General features: G+C 35.4%; 1 protein-coding gene across 5 annotated transcripts in view; it reads left to right on the top strand.

The window, feature by feature from the left end:
- Nucleotides 1-17,529, top strand: part of Spata5 (spermatogenesis associated 5) — a 296,553-nt gene that overhangs the window by 87,992 nt on the left and 191,032 nt on the right. For all 5 annotated transcript variants that reach the window (XR_777740.3, XR_004515732.1, XM_010611182.2 and 2 more), the window contains exons 12-13: nucleotides 4,796-4,849; nucleotides 6,467-6,546. Coding sequence is in view for 3 of the 5 variants with exons in the window: in XM_010611182.2 (XP_010609484.1) it covers nucleotides 4,796-4,849; nucleotides 6,467-6,546 (134 nt within the window). In the remaining 2 variants the exon portion in view is untranslated. The remainder of the gene's footprint in view (nucleotides 1-4,795; nucleotides 4,850-6,466; nucleotides 6,547-17,529) is intronic.

Raw genomic sequence — 17,529 nt, 5'->3', positions numbered from 1 at the left:
TTTGGATCTGCTTTTTCTGAGTGGGGAGTCTTTGGTGTCATTTTGTTGTCTTGTTTTCTCATGCTTCTGTTTGTGTGTATGTGGACTCAGATATTGTTGTCAGGGGAAAATTCCTGCAAATTATAATGTGAACAGAGCTAACCATATATCAGTTATGTACATTAAAACTTGTGACAGTTTCATCCTTTCTCAGTAGACTAAAGTATAGCTGCTATTGGCAGTTACATTCAGATGTGGAGGGAGTGGGAGGGAAAACAAAAGAGAAAAAATAAGAGGGTAGTAAGTCCATGAGTAGACAGGCAGAGAAGGCAAATGTCAATAGGTGAGGAAAGAAGCAGGCAGTCTCAATCTATTGGAGTTATTTTTATAGCTGGAGAAAATTGGCACTGTTAAGGAGAGACTTATGGGAATGAGAGGGGTGGTGAAGAGGAAGGGAGGTTGAATTGCGGATTGAAGGAATCTGAGATTGTTAAAAGCTGCCAATATGTTTGTTGTTAATATTTGCATCCTCTATGCCCAATTTTAGTTAGGGTTACACTGACATGCCCTTGACAGTGCTATTTAAGTGCTATTTAAGTTAAAGGTATAAAGGAGGAGAGGCAAGATTGGGGAATAAAAGAGAGAAGAAGAGAGTAGAAAAGAGAAGCAACAGGAAATACGAGAAAAAGAATAAAAAAAAGAGAAAAAATAAAAATATAATAAAACAATAAAAAGCAAAGCAGAGAGAGAGAGAGAGAGAGAGAGAGAGAGAGAAGAAAAATCCCAATCACTGTTGCAAAACCTAAAATCAGGTTTTGTCATAGTCCCTTTTACATAGCTGTCTGGGTTCCATTGTGTGTGAGGTTATTAGGGCTGTGCCTTTTCTTCCCCCATGGTTTACTTAATTGCCAGCCTGTGAGCAAGGAGACTTGCTGATCCACTTTTTTCTTTGGCTAACTCCTGGTTATAAGCAGTGCTCTAGCAGTGGCTAATTGCAGGATTTGTCCCAAAATCTCATCGCCTCCGTTAATTTGGGGAGGGGCATATAGGGTATAGTTTGCCCGTCATCAGGTTCTCTCTCAGCTTCCACTAGGGATTTCTTATTCCCTGTATCAGTCAGTGAGTGTTCACTAGAGAATTTAATTAAGATTTAATATATAGGCTTACAAAGTCTGCCTGCATGCATAGTCGGGTGTGAAAGACTACAAAAAGGCTGTCTGCGTGCTGGATATGTGAAGGATCCAGTCAAAAGTCAGAGGCCTGGAGCTCACTGTAGAATCCTATGCGAGTTCATTATCGGGAAGCTGAAGGGTCTATGATGGAAGGCTGAAGAGTCTGAGCTGGAAGCCATGAGGCAGACTTCTAAGACGAAAGAGAAGACTGGAGCTCCTCTGAAGAAACAGAAACGAGTCTTCTTTACCCTTTTTATTCCATTCGGGCTACAAGCCTACTGTTTGGTGCCACTCTCACCAGGTCTTCCGTTGTCAGTAGATCCATTGAACCAAATCCAGAACTATGCTAAGCCAATCAGTTGGGTGTTTCTTACTCGAGTTGACACGATAGTTAACTCTCATCTTGCTGCTCCCCTAAATGCAGTGCAAATCCCACAGTAGTGTCTATGTTTTCCTTACACAAGCAGGTTGCCTATAACAGTATTGAAAACCCTCTGACATGGGTGGCAGCCTCTGTCCCTCCACTTAGGATCCTTTTTCAGTCACTGATAGCTTGACTCTAACTTGAGAACTTGGCGCAGTCCCAAGTATCCCTGCTCTCTACAGTCCCCAGCAAGGGGATTCTGGAGACTCCCCTGTGGGCACCTGTTCGCTAGTGTGGGCAGAACATTGAAATTCCCACTAGTGCAGTGCTCCTGTTGTATGTGGGAATAATAGGTAACTGATTATTTCTGGATTGGTCAAGCTTTCTCCCCAAAGTTCCATTGTTCCCTGAGTGTGGGCTGGTATGTGGTGTTGTCTAATACACTGCTCTCTAGCTACCAGTTTTTCTGAAGCCCTGGCTTATGCTCGTCTCACAAGCTGTGATTCTCTTCTTGGTGGAGAGGTTAGAGTGATTGCCTGTTCCATCAGCCAGGCTGCCAGCTCTCCCCTTCAGCACGATCTTCCAAGATGGCCTGTATAGCTGGACCTTGGGTGTGGTATATGCCATGATCCAGGACTGGTGTGGCTTCCCCTTATAAACTTCCCTAATGCTGGATTTTGGTCCAGTGAGTTTCTCTTTTCATTTGTTCTCTTATATCAGGTTTTTTATTTAGCCCCTGCCTAGGGTACCTGCTCTGCCCTGTTCAGAGGCTCCTTTCTTTTGTCATTCCTAGTTGGCCAGGATGATCTCTTCCTGGAATGAAGTATTTTTAATGACCTGTGTATTTCTGAGAACTGATACATTAAATATGTTAAAAATCCTTTTCTTGATGAATTTAATTATCGTAAGCATCAGAAATATTGTCAAATTCGAATTATATTCTTTCTCATTTTTATATCCTACTGTCTACAATAAATAGATTTTTTTCTTTTGAGACGGAATCGAACTCAGGACCTTGTGCTTTTAAGGAAGGTGTGGTGCCACTGAGCTAAATCCCCAGCCTGATTTTGTCTTTTTAATAGTTTTGTGGCTGTCTTCTTATTTTACTTGCACTGTTTTGTCTTTATACTGTCCCTCCCCATTTCTTACTTTCACTATTTTAAACATTTCATTACTGGTCTCTGGCCTTACAGGTTTCTCCAAATCATCCTTTACATTGTGGCCAGTATCATCTTTCAGCAGTATATGTATAATCTGTTCACTCCCTTAAAACCTTCCTGTTGCTTGCAAGGTAAATATGAACTCATTTTTGACGTCTGTTCTCCTGAACCTTACTGATTTCTGCAATCTCCCTGTTTCTGGTGCTTCACCTGTATTAAATGCTTTTATCAGTTTTACTTCTGTGTTAGTCATGGATAATTTGAAAGTCAGTGAACTTTGAATAAAGACCTTATGAACTCTTCTGCAGTTGATATGCTTATAGTGACATCTGTTTTGGTTGGTCAGAAATCTTTTTGATTTCTTCCTGAACCTTATTGTATTTCCTGTTTGTGAGGATGTGGCATAAATCAACTGAAGATTCATTTGAAATGTTACTTTCTTTAGGAACATCCTTGACTCTAAGGAGTTTGTTCTCTATGTTTAAATGGCACCTGGACATGCTTTTATCATAGAACTTGTCATAGTGTATGCCAGTTTTCTTTGTAGTGTGGTGTCTTAACTTAAGCTAAGCATTGCTCATACCAATGTGTGTAACTAATTGACATTGTGTTACCATTTGCCTATGTGTTTGAATCAGTCACATTTGTAAAAATTGCTATTAATTACTTGGGAAATACTTGAACAAATGTGTAGTATATTCCCTGAATTATCTGGGTCCATGACTTTCCTGGAGTAGAATTTGAATCTTATTCAGAGTAAAGTATATATGTGCCTGCTTGTTTGAGAAGAAGGGGAACAGGGGAGGAAGGGAAAGACAGAGAAGACTCACATATACATTCATGTCCATTAAATTTGGCATTGTGTAAAGAAGGATGTGAAAATAACCAAATGTTGGGATGAAAGTGAGTATGCTTAGCCAAGAAGGACATCTGGCATCTATCTCTGAAGGAATTGTTGTGGTTCAAAGGACAGTGTTAATTTTTTTAAAATATCTTATGACTTATAGAGATGACTATATTTCCTGAGAAAACAGAAAGGTATACAGTAAAAAAGAAAGTACCTCTTCTCATATATCTGATAGCTTAGGTACTTGAGAAGGAAAAAAAATTCAGAAATATTAAACGTCAAAAAAATGCATCTTTGAATCACTGATATGCAAGCCTATCACTTGGAGAACCAGCTACCTTTATAGGGATTCCCTTGGTGAAAGCTGATTAGTAAAAATTGATAGAATTATGTTATTAGAGTGTTTTGTGCCTTCCATTCCTGGTACTCCTAAAATACATGGGCACAAGAAAGGAGTAGGAATCCTATCATCTTGATGGAGTGGTAAGTTGCAGATAACTGAAGGGTAATGCAGACAAGCAGTGAATAGAAGCTAGACAATTTGAAGGTTTTTCGCAAAGCTAATTATAACAATATGATCCTGAGGGTTAATGATACATGTGGTTTTGAGATGTTGTTCTGTAGGTCCTGGCTTGGATAATAGTTGGAAAGAGCATTATTTTATACCCTGCAGAACCATATAGTCAATGTGTGCATAGCCAAGTCCTGCAAGTGCAACATTTACATTGGAAACATTCAAAGATTGTAAAGTAGTGTCATAGATTATGTGTTTCCCATTCCGTTTCCTTTTCCAGGTCTTCTCAATCATAAGAAACCTGAGCTCTTGCTTCTTGCCGTATTGAACTGTTGATATAGTGAATTTAGATACAAATTTAAGTAGACCCACCTAGAACCAGCCAGTGGTTAGGTTGGGAATCTGTAGTTTACCTCCCTCCCTTCCAGATTAAGGTGTTCTATCTTCTGTGTCTAGCACCATATTTGACATATTGTAAAAATACTAAAATATGTATGGATGACTGAGCAGATGATGAAGAACATGCAAAATTAGTGTGTTTAGTCACAGCCTTTCCTTTGTATTGATACGTCATTTTTGGAACATAAAATAGCTTTAGATTTTTAAGGCATAAATAACAAAAAATAAGCATGCTGAAAGAACTAATTTAATTAATAGCAGATTTGTTTGTTTTCTTTTTTGTAAATTGTTTCTCCATTAAAAGATATATGCATTGTTTCACATATGAATACTCTGAACAGTTGTTTTCTTTTTCTGCAGGGGCCTGAACTGATGAATAAATATGTTGGTGAATCTGAAAGAGCAGTTAGAGAGGTAAGGAGATTATACCTGAAGTAACACTCTGTAGAGAAGAATCACACTTCTCTTCTCTGTCTTCTATATTATTTTAAATAACATACTTTGAGATCACCAAATCCAGATTCTAGTGCCATATGTTTTTCTTCAGGCAAGTATTACTATTTGAAAAATGAAATTTTTGATAGTCGGTAAAACTTTGTGTTTATTTTTAGACATCATAATATTACTACCCTTTATATTTACCAAGTAAAGGTATTTTTAACAAGGATGGACATATCTGTGTTTATAAAGTAACGCATATGATCTCAAAATAGGATTTAAAATACTTTAAAATAGCCCTTTAAACTGAAAAAGCTTAGTATATGAAAATTTCACTGTACTGTATTTACTTATGTTACCGCTATCTGGTGATTCAAACAATGCCTCTTCCTTCTGTCTCTTGTATTTTAAATCAGACTTTTTAATTCTGTGCCTGGTTGATATGCCACTCCTTTGTATCAAGGAAGCTATATACCTGGTAAATTTGTACAAAGTCAAGGAACTGGAAACAATAATTTCACCACGTCTTGACTTCTGAGCAGACTGACCTGCTTCATACAAGGACCCTGTATGCTTCCAAAACTTCTTAAAGACAAGAACACACAAACATCAGGGAATAGATGTCTTCATTTGTGAAATTCTAGAGTACTAAACAGGAAAAGTTTGTAATGAAAAAAATTTCAAATTACTTTTTCCCCCTCTAGTAGATGACGGTAGTTGTATAAAACATTAATTGATAGTGACCACATAATAAAGGCAATATTTTTCATAGTAATGGCTTGAATTTTCTATTTTTATAGTCATACTACACATAACCATAAAATCGGGGCCAAGGTAACAAACGTATGGATTTCTTGTTGCCCATACTTCCTTTTTTCTAGCTTATTTCTATATATCACTTCCGTGGCTACTAGTCAGCCTCTGATTTTGCTAGTTTGGTTGGCTTCTGCTCCAGCCAGTCCATATTCTTCTAAGATGTGCCCATTGTTCCCTGGCTTTATATCAACTATAATTTTTCTATATAGTCTTAAAAAAAAAACAAGGTATGTGATTTTTAGATTTATGAATATTTTACGTGTGAATCTGTGGCTGATTTGACACGTTTTTTTTCTTCTGAGTCTGTGTCCCAATTAATAATATCTATTATTCATTGAACTCTTATAAGTTTTTTAGGTATTGTGCCAAATGCTTTATGTTCTTTTTATTATTCAGTTCTTAAATCTGCAGTAAGCATTTATTATTATTTTTATTTCATAGATGTGGAAATTGAAGTTTAGAAAAGTAACAGTACTTGCTGAAAGTCACACAGCTACTCAGTAGTTGAGCTGAAATTTTAACTGAGAATGTCTTAATTGCTTAACTACATGGCCCCCAATATAGTACCTATGTGAATATGTATTGGTAGACTTGTCTCCATATTCCTGAAGAGATCAGTTTTTCCTTTCCGGTGAAATCTTAGTCATTTATTACAAGGTATACACAAAGTGATTGCCTGATTTGTACATAACAGATTTTGTTCTAAAAGCAGTTTTCAAATGGAAATCAACTAAAGAATTTTCTTCTCTTTGGCTAATGTAGTTCTCTTTCCACCAGATCTTCCGAAAAGCTAGAGCAGTGGCTCCTTCCATTATCTTCTTTGATGAACTTGATGCCTTGGCAGTTGAAAGAGGCAGGTAAGAAGTAGTTAACACAATTGCTATTAAGTATTAGCAGTTATAGAGTAAATAGCATTTCTTTATACAAATTTTATCTATTAGTATATTTTCCCCAAATAAAACATTTTGTAATCAGTGTAATTTTTTTCTCACATCCAGTAACTTATTTCATCTGATTACCTTATATCTTCCTATACAAATGGAAAAAAAATTGTTATTCATGTCGAACATTTAATTTTTATAGTTTATTGTCTAGATAACTTCTCAATAAGGCCTACTAAAATTAAGGTTGTTGTAAGCATATAATTAACGTTGTAAACAGAGTGAGATTAGGGGTATTTAATACGTTAAAAACCAATCATTTTTAAAAAGTTACATAGTTTATAGAATTTTCTACAATAAACTATGTTTCCTAAAATGTAATTAGATAGTCTAATTAAATGTAATTGGAATATAAATGAGTAGAGGTTGAATATCCTTTATCCCAAATGCTTGGAACCAGAAAATGTTTCATCTTTCAGAGTTGTTCAGTTTGGAATATTTGTTTAGACTTTTCTGACAATGCAATAAAAAAATTAGGAATTTTTTAGCATTTCAGATTTTTGGGTTAGGAATACTCAGCCTGGAATAGTTTTTATTCCTGAATTTCAGGCAATAAAGAGGTTCATCTGTTATTTCAAATGTATATGTTCTGTACAACAAGTATACAGCTTTTCTGCTCTATGAATGTTTTAAGAGGTCCTTTAGTATGTAGTACCTCTAGTACTATGTAATATACATATATTTTGTGCTCTTTGTACATCTTGATGTTTAAATTGATTATAAAATTTTTGCTGATAGTAATTACAGAGAAGCTGAAACAATTAGTAACTCCCTGTATTAAATGTGGTAAGTAGCATTGCTCTTAATGTTCCTTTCTGCATAGTGCTTCCTCATCCGATGAGAGTATAAATTGTCATTAGAAAACCATCCTTAGGACCACTGCCCTGTTTGTCACGTTCTACCCATTTGATATTTAATACATAAACCAGTTTTTTGTTTTGTATTTGAAGCCCCTTATTACTTCTAAGTTTGAGATGGCAGAAAGGACACATATAGTTCGAGTTCAGTATATCTAACTATAGAAAAGCAAAAGAAGCTAGGAAAATTTGCTGAAGTAGCATGACCTCTCATGCTTAGGTAACATCACAGCCACCTTGTTTTGGAGCCTAAAAAGGAACAAAGTGGAATACAGTTAAATGTGAACTCTAGATGAGAATAGAATTTGTAGCAGAGTTCTTATAAAATGCTTCTGAAATAAAATAGTGTGAGAAGCCAGAAAAGGGACTTTGTAAAAATACCATTTGTGTAAGCAGTTTGCCTCAATAGGAATTTGCAAGCATATTAGAGATATTGATGATTTAATTTCTAGGTACCATTTCCTGTAGTAGTCTTCAGCATTTTTAACTCTTCAAGGAGCACTTGCCTGTATTGTATACCTTCTTCTCTCACTGTCTTCATCAAATCAAATATAAATGAATTCTTGTATAGAAAAACTTATGTCATGACTTATCGAGTTATTTGATAATTTTAGAAAGCAGAGATGAAGCTGATAAATATAATGCTGATGGGCCCAAAGAAGAGTTTTGCTTGTACTTTATTTATATTCTTATGTAGTCTGTTTTTTTATAATCACAAGGATCTCATAGAGTGATATTTTATATTTACTTGTTCTTTTTTTCCTAATTATATGATGGATTGTTATTGCCTAGAAGTAATTGTTCTATTTTATTAGATTGCTGTTACTTGAAAATTAAAACAAAAGCTGCACATGTATTTTTTGTTCTTAGGCTTTTGGAATTAAACGCAGTTTTTTTTTTGTTTGTTTGTTTTTTGAGACAGGGTCTCACTATGTAGTTGAGACTGACCTAGAACTCACTATGTAGCCCAGGCTGGTCTCGAACACACAGTGATCCTCCTGCCTCAGCCTCCCGAGTGCTGGGGTAACAGGCATGTGCCACCACGCCTGGCAAGTACAGTTTTTACAGACTGAAAAAACTACTTGTAGCTATTCCAGAAAAATAAAACTCAGGATGCTAAACCAATTTCATGGACTTTTAAATCATTCTTGGTATAAGGAAACAAAAGAACTCAATAGTATGTGAGACATTGCTATATAATATTAGGCTATAGAACAGTCATTGATTTCATTTGTCCAAAGTTGTTTACTGTTTTCTGTGATAACATTTAGAGCAAACGCATACAACTATATTAAAAAAGACAGTTCAAAGGAAATTTTTTAATCAAGATTTTAATTTCCACATTCAAGATATTTAAGCAAATTGAGCAATGTATTGTGGCATGTGCTAATTGTTATGCTTTTGTGCATGTTAAATTATTTTGAATATTTGAAGTTGTGAAAAAGATCTAGTAATTAGCCATGAAATTAAGGATTGCGGACAGAACATTGTGAACAGAGCACAGACATGCTATTTGCTTGGCATTGGAAATCTTTCCACTTCATAATATGTCAGTTATAACCTCTCTTTTCACCACTTTCTTGCTGTATTTAATAGTTTTCTTTGGAACTTGAGAAATAAGCTTACCACTTACTTTTCTTCTGTACACTATGCTCATTTATTTAAATTATGGATGTTTTAAATGTCTTACTTGTGAATTGAAGGAACTTAATAATTCCTTTTGTAAAGTTTTAATGATTTCTACCACATTTTGGAAAATTGTAAATGTGGTTAAAATAGCTTAGATCTTGAAAATAGATAATGTGATGGGTGATGAGGCATTGAGGTAAGGACAGTTGAATCACACTGGGCTAATACTACTAGGTAATTTTCACTTACAGCTTATTGTATACTTGTATAAAGCTCTTTTAGGTATTTTATTGGTAAAGAAAAGGGTTTTGCGTTTGTGCCAAGTAGGATATTACACATTTGGCAATTGACTCAGAACTGTACTACCTAGTGTAGCTAGTTTAAATGTTTACCTTTTAAGGTTATAGTGGGGAGGAGAGCAAAGTAGGCAGGAAATAAATGGTCAGCTTTTTCTTAGGGAGCAAACCTGACACCAGAAGTAGAGAGATAGATGCAGGCTTGACCCATGCCCTTCTAAGGAAATAGGTACTGATGATATTGGAGATTTCTAGGACCTACTTTTTATTGTTTAGGACATTCTTCTAGCCTAGCGAATGACAGGATCCTGAATCAATCCTCATCAACCCAAAGATTGCCAAGTAGTGCCAAACTTAAAGAAGGATTAGAATAGATTTGGAACCAGGGATAAATACATGTAATTTAGAGCCACTAACTAAAGAGGTGCATCTTGCTTAAGTAATTTTCAGATAATTGGGCTCCCTTTGTTTGGACCTCATCATGATATTGTGGCCTCTTCTGAATCTTCAGAGCAAGCCCAGGAAGTGTAGGTTCTGTTTTCATTTCCATTGTATAGGTGAGGAAACTTAGGTATATAGATTCATAAAACCTTACTTAAGGTCTGTGTCAGTAGTGGAAGCACAGGGATTGAAAGCAAAAGTCAGGTGTTTTGACTCCAGGGCAGATACTCTGAGGGAATTTTTAATTCAACTACTATACCACATAGACCAAAATTCCACAATAAGAAATAAATTTTCAAGCTTATATTTATTATGCATTTTTCTGTAATAGACTGTGATTATTGTAGTCATTATGCATTTTCTTTTGTATATTTCATGTATTTTGTGTGTATACTGAGAATAACACTGTCTGCTTACCTGGACAGTTGTTAAGACTTCTTTGAAATCATTTATTCATTCACTCATTCAGTAAATATTGATTGATTGTAGTATTGGGAATTGAACCCAGGACCTTCATGGCTTCACACTGAGCTACATCCTGAGCATTTTATTTATTGATTTATTGTTTTTGAAATGGGTTCAAAGTCATAAATTTGCTCAGGCTGTGGTTGAATTTGTAATTCTCTAGGAAATATTTATTGAATGCTCCTGTATGAGGCTTTGTGCTGGGAATAAAATAGTGAATAGGATATAGGACAAGTTCTTAAATCCCTCTAACACTTGGTTTATTTCATCTATAAAATAGAGATGGTGCTATAAACAAATTATAGATTGTTTGGATTAAATACATAGAAAGTGTTTCCCATTGTACCTGACATTTAATAACTGCTTAGAAAACTTGAATGCTATTCTTATAATAATTTCTGCACAATGTTTTTACAGTAGTAATTTCCATATGAGTAGAAATACAATTAGGAAAAGAATCGATTATATCCCAACAAATCTTGCATTGTAGTAGAGGAAATTAATTGGACCCATTTAGGAATTAGAAAAAAGTATTCCACAGGTGACAATCATTGTGTTACAGTAAAATCTCAGTTCATAAGTACTTTTTTATGAATAATTCGATTCATGAACAAAAGCATTCAGCAAAATTTTGCTTTGGTTCTCAGCATTTCTGACAAACACAACCACAGGCATCTTCCCTATATGAACATAAAAGCGGCCATCTTCCCTGCTATGACACATGGTAACAGCTTACTCTAATTGAGATTGCAGTTTTAGATCTGTGTATACTTGCTGTGCAGCTTTTCTGTGTGCATTTTAGCCCACACAGTACCATTTGGTATTATTAAATCCAGCATGGCTTCAAAGAAAGACTGCAGAGCAAGCGTGATGGTAAAAAAGTGCAGAGCAGTTATGAAGGGGACAAGAATGTTAATGAACATGACAAAAATGTGGAGAGCAATAATGAAGGTAACAAAGTGCGGAGCAAGAATGGTAAGAAGGTTTTGAAGAAAATAACCACTGAATTGAAGAAGGAGATTATAGAAAAGCATAAGCATGGTATTTCTATGACTGATCTGGCCTCAGAGTACAAGATGGTAAATTTGACAATCTTGACTCTTTTGAAGAATAAAAATGTCATCAAAGGTGCTGATATAGAAGGAGTGACGATGTTGACCAAAGAGAGGACACAAGTGGTGGAAGAGTTGGAAGAACTTTTTTTTAGTGTGGTTGAATGAGATACAGTTGATGAATGATAGTGAAGTTCTGATCTGTGAAAAAGCCAGGAAATTGCAAAGTATTGAACTGCAAGAAAATTCTTCTACAAGTGTAACAAGTGATAAAGTTAAAGCCAGTAGAGCTTGACTTGATAAATTCCACTAAAGAAGGGGTATCCACTCTGTGATACAACATGGTGAGGCTTCCCATTCTGACAAGACTTCTGCAGAAGCCTCCAAGAAAGAATTCCTGGAATTCATGAAAGCAGAAGGATATGTTACTTAATAAGTGTTCAACTGGGATAAAACAGAGCTCTTCTGGAAGAAGATGCTGAGCAGAACCTAAACCATGCAGGAGGAAAAGGCATTGGCACAAACCCATGAAAAATAGATTGATCCTTTTATTCTGTGTGAATCCAAGTGCCAATCAGAGGATTAAACCACTACTGATGTACCATTCCCAGACTCCTCAGTATTCAGGGAACAGAATATGTCTGTTCCCTGCCTGTCATGTAGAGGGCCAGTATGAAAGTTAGAGTCACAAGGCAGTTGTTCATGGAATGATTGCATGAGTTATTCATACCCACCATTAGGAAACATCTTTTAACATCCAGCTGCCTGAAAGGTGCCTTCTGATGGACAGTGCCCTGGCACACCCTCCAGCGTTGTTCGCTGATATGGATGCTGAATATGACTTCATAAAGATCACCTTCTTACCCCTAACACTGCACCTCTTCGGCAGCCCAGAAGCTGTACACAGAGCCAGGCATGGTGGTGCACTCCTGTAAATCTAGCACTTCAAATGCTGAGGCAAGAGTATTGTTGCAAGTTTCAAGCCAGTCTGGAGTACATAGTAAGTTCCAGGCCAGCCTAAACTACATAACAAGATCCATTCTTTTATTAAAAAAAAAATGGAAGAAGCTGTACAGAGCAGCACTATTCACCAGGTGTTTTAATGTTATTGAAGAGACATCTTTGATTCTGAAAGAGTTCTGCAAGAAACATTTAACATCCTCCCCTGCATTGATTTCCATTGAGAAAGCTTGGCAAGATGTCACCTCCTGGACCTTAAACTCAGTGTGGAAGACACTGTGGCCAGAATGTGTCAGTGAACATGACATTGAAAAGTCTGATGCACAGGTAGTGGAGGAAATTGTGTCCATGGGCAAGAGTATGGGTCTGGATGTCGATGGTGCAGACATAAGTGGAGCTTGTTGAGGACCGTAAGGGGGAGGTGACAGCAGAAAAACTCCCTGAACTCCAGAGTGAGAGCAGAAGGTGCTTGTTGAGGAGCATTCCACTGAGGAAGAGGAAGACAGGGAGGAGGTTAGCAGTGATGTGATAAAATCCATTATGAAAAAAATGAATGAGTGCTATGATTTCTTTGAGAAGCATCACTGCAACATAACTATAATGAACAGAGTGCTGAGTATGAGCATAATGAACAGAATGTTGCGAACAATAATGTGGACTCTCATTTCTGGAGGGTTATACAGTGAAGGAAAAAAAAAAGTGACAGATAGATTTTTTCTTTTCTTTTTGGTCAAAATTGAGCCTGCAGTTAAGAGACAAAGAGAGGAAACCCTTGAAAGAGATGGCCCCAATATCCTTACGGAGAAGGACTCTCCAAACAATAACCTCCTCTTCACTTCTTTTTGCCCTTCATGCCTGAAATTATCTCAAGCAAGTTTAGTGTACTCTCTCTTCATACTGTACAGTACTGTACTTTGTTTCATATTTTTTGTGATTTTAAAAAAAGGTTCAGAATGGATTAACCTTATTTGCTTTGAACCTAATGGCAAAATTTGATTCAGTTTGTGACCAGTTCCATTCACAACCAGAGTTATGGAATGAAATAAGTTCCTGAACTGATTTACCACTGTATTTCATTAATTTAAGGTGAAATCAGTTGTATTTTATGTATCCTTACTGAAAAAAAGTAATTCTTCCATGTAAAATGAAGGCAGGTACAATGGTGTATACTTACAGTTCCAGCTACTTGGGACACTGAGGCAGGAGGATCACTGGAGCCTAGGAGTTTGGGTCCAGCCTGGACAACATAACAAGATCATGCCTCTTAGAGAGAAAAGCAAGGCAGGACACAGGCATCCATAAGACATTTCCTGACTTTACTAATTTAAAATATTAAAAAATCTCAGAAATAGAAGACCATTTTTGCTAATTGTGAGAAAGAGAAGTTGTTCTATTCTCTTTTATAACACTGATGTTTTATATAAAATATTTTGATATTATTTTGTGACTAAAATATAAAAAGATAATTAAATATTAAGAACTGTTGGGCCGGGAATTTAACCTAGTTATGCTGTGCCTACCTCTCAAGTGTACAAGGTCCAAAGTTTGATCCCTGGTACCAAAAAAAAAAGGGGGGGGGTAATACTCAGTTAAAAACTGACTAATTGACTGTTATCTTCTAAAAGGAACTAAACAATCTGATATTAACTGCTTTCTTGTATAGCTGTTTTTATACTTAATAGTCTAGACTTGACTTTTCTTGGAGTGGTTGGAAAATGCTAACAGGTTTTGAGCTAACTTTCAGTGAAAATGAAGATTCTGGGCTTAGCAGTATTCTGAAAAGAAGACAGGTTTAAAAGTAATGATCAGGAAATAAGGTAGTCATTTTTATAGCATATGCAGATTTCAGGTAAATTCATTGAATTCATGACCTTAAGCATCATAGAGGAAATTTTTTAGGCATTTCTCTAAATGACATTTTTGAAGTATCATAATAAAAGTTTTAATGTGATTTTTTTAATGGTAATTTTTAAATTTTCATTGAATCATAGAATTTTATAACTGGGCAAATTCCAAGAAGTTATCTAGTATAAGTAACTATTTGTGGCCTAGACCAAGTTAGAACCTGGGTCTTTTGATTTGCTGCTTTTTTAACTCTGCTGCTCCTCATATACTATTAGGATTGAAGATAGAAAATGAGTATCTTTTTCAGAGAAAAAAGTCATGTTTGAGTATTAAAAGAATGCTTTTATGCTTTAAGAAACTAAAACAAGTCCCTTATTACTTTTGTTATATTGTATGTGTGTTTAAAGTTTCTAATTTCAGTGTATTTCCTGACACACAGCTTTTCTCAATTTGTACTTATTTGCTTCATATGTAACAGTTTTCACATGGGTAAACTTTTTTAAAAAATACATTCAGCAAAGTATTTATTAAACCTTCATTATGTCTCAGGCATTTTGTAAAAATGCATGGATTAATGCAATGATGATTCAGACATTTCTACTTTCAAGGTATAGGACAAAGACAATGTACATAACAAAAGGTGACTGGTAAACTTTTAACTCTAAGGGAAACAGAACAAAAGAAAAATGGAAAACAGAATTCTTTTTGTTTTGTCTGTACATTGTCTGTAATCATAGCATACATTTTAAGTATGAGATGAATTTCTTACTGAGATAGCCTGGTGCAATATTTTCCTAGGAATTGAATATAATTTTTTATTATTGTTGTAGGACATACGGGTCTCTGTCTTTCTCTGTCTCTTTCTCTCTCTCTCTCTGCTGCCTTTGCTGTAAAATGAAAATTTGTCTGCACTTTATACATTCTGAAAATTATTAAATGGACTGCCTTTTGTTGTTGTTGTTCAGAGCAGTGTATGTTTACCTAGCCCTCTAGGATTTTTTGCTTTTTTGTTTTTTTGTCCGAGTTTTGACTGATGACATGAAGAGGTAAATTTTAAGAAAACAAATTTAGATGGTTAATGTTTGGAACTCTTTATGACATTTAAAATGTATACTAAAATTTTTAAAATTAAAAAAATGGATATGTAAGATATTCTTTAATACGGGAATCATAAAAATGTGTGGTGGAACATTTTATTTTTATTGGAGGAGTTGAAAGAAAAAACATGTGTTATTCCTGTGAAATATTTAGTTTTGGAGATATAATTTGTACAATTATGACAATTTGTTTTGAGATAAGCACATCTTTTCTGTCACATGCTTGTTAATAAATATTGTCGGCTTTTAAGACCATACAGTCTCTGTTATAACTGTTCAGCTCTGCTGCAATAATGTGAAAGGATCCATAGGAAATACGTAATCTAATGGAAGAACAGTTGGCTGATAAGATTGGTCTTTAGCTATAGTTTGTCAGCTTCTCTTTTAACTTATCACAATACCTTTCAGTCCATCCTTTGAATAGAAATAATTTGAGAAAGGAACTTGACATCTGAAAAAGAATCACTATTTTAGGGAGGTCTGGTGTCAATATTTCTGTATCAGAACGTCTTTTTTTACAACTACTGTATTGCCAAGATGATGTTTCATGAAAGCATTATTAGTGATTGAACATTTGTATTTAAACTTTTTCTTAGAGTTGGTTTTGATTTCCCAGAATGCCAGTTTTACAGTGTTTGTTTCCTACTGAAGCTTTGAAAGTCAGCCAGGGTTATATCTCTGCCTTATAGAACGTTTTTGCCATGCCCATTTCCAGCTACCTCTTGTTAATCTGTGGAAATAAAGGGCAAAGACACTATGAGTAATGTGAATCCAAAGAATTTCTTTCACCTAATCTTCAATGTTAATCACAGCCACCATTTTTTTCCTACAACAAATAGCAAATTGAGTAAATTTAACTTCTACCTATTTATTTTTAGAAATGATTACAGATATCAACAGGTTTTGGAATATAAATCTTTTAATTAAAAATCATGGATTAAGTTGTTTCACTTAGGTTCTATGTATTTATAACAGAATTACAGAATTTTGAAACTTGAAGAAATTATGTATATATTATTGAAGTTAGCTCTCTGTTAGATACCAAATATGAAGTCTTTAATGAACAGTAATGGTTTTCTTCTCTTATCTCAGGTGACTAGCACCTTGTCAAGCAAAGAGGTGCATAGATATTTGAATATAAGTATTTAATACAAACAGTGGAATGGAGGCTTACGGCTTATGATCACTCCGTTGTGAGCAGTCTGACTTCACCATGTTTTAGTGTCATTGGAGAACAGATTTTCTTTTAAAATTTAACTCAGACTTTATCCAGTTTACAACTGATGGGCCAATGGGCTGTTTCCAAGTTTTAGCTATTACAAACTGGATATCTCCATATTGACTTCCATAGTGGTTGCACCAGTCTGCACTCCCACCAACAATGGAAAAGTGTTCCTTTCTCCCCACAACCCTGCCAACATTTGTTATTGTGTGATTTCTTGATAGCAGCCATTCTTTGTGGGGTGAGGTGAGATCTCAGTGTTGTTTTCATCTGCATCTCTTGAATGACCAGTGCATATATTTACTTGCTGCTTTTACTTCTTTGTCTGAGAAATGTCTGTTAAAGATGCCCATTTTTGAATTGGGTCTTTATATTTGGGGGGGGGCCTGATTGTTTTGAGTTCTTTATATATTCTAGATAATAGTCCTTTGTCTGAGGAGCAGTTGGTAAAAATTTTTCCCACATTGTAGGTTGTCTCTTAGCTCTGTTGATGATTTCTTTTGCAGTGCAGAAGCTTTTTAATAAGATGAGATCCCACTTGTTGATTCTTTCTGCTAATTCCTGTGCTACTGAGGATTTGTTCATAAAGTGGTTTTTCTATAAAATGGAATACTACTCAGCCATAAGAAATGAGAAAGTAGATTCATTCATAGGTAAATGGATACATTTTGAGGATATACTCCTAAGTGAAATAAATAAGTCCCATGTAAATACCGAATAGTTTCTCTGGTGTGAAAAACTAAAATAGTACTCAAGATCCTAATGGGATAATTAGCAAAGTGAAATAGGAAGAAAAGGACTAAAGATGTAGGAACAGTGAGAAGGGTAGGGGAAGGGGAATAAGGGAAAGGGAAAAAATATGAGAAAATGTAAAAATGGAATTAAAGTGTTTTTAGGTGGGGAGGGTAGAAGGGGTGAAGGGAGGGTGGGGACAAGGGGAAAAAATGAGAACCAAGACCTGTCATGTAAAGGTACAAGATCCCAGTAATGAATGTAACTGTACTGTCTACCTATAATGTACCAATAAATTCAATT

The sequence above is a fragment of the Fukomys damarensis genome, unplaced genomic scaffold (genome assembly GCF_012274545.1).
Source record: "Fukomys damarensis isolate Sample0158 unplaced genomic scaffold, DMR_v1.0_HiC HiC_scaffold_38, whole genome shotgun sequence".
Classification (NCBI taxonomy): domain Eukaryota; kingdom Metazoa; phylum Chordata; class Mammalia; order Rodentia; family Bathyergidae; genus Fukomys; species Fukomys damarensis.
The sequence above is the reverse complement of the archived record's forward strand: the minus strand, read 5'-3'. Positions and strand labels throughout refer to the sequence as shown.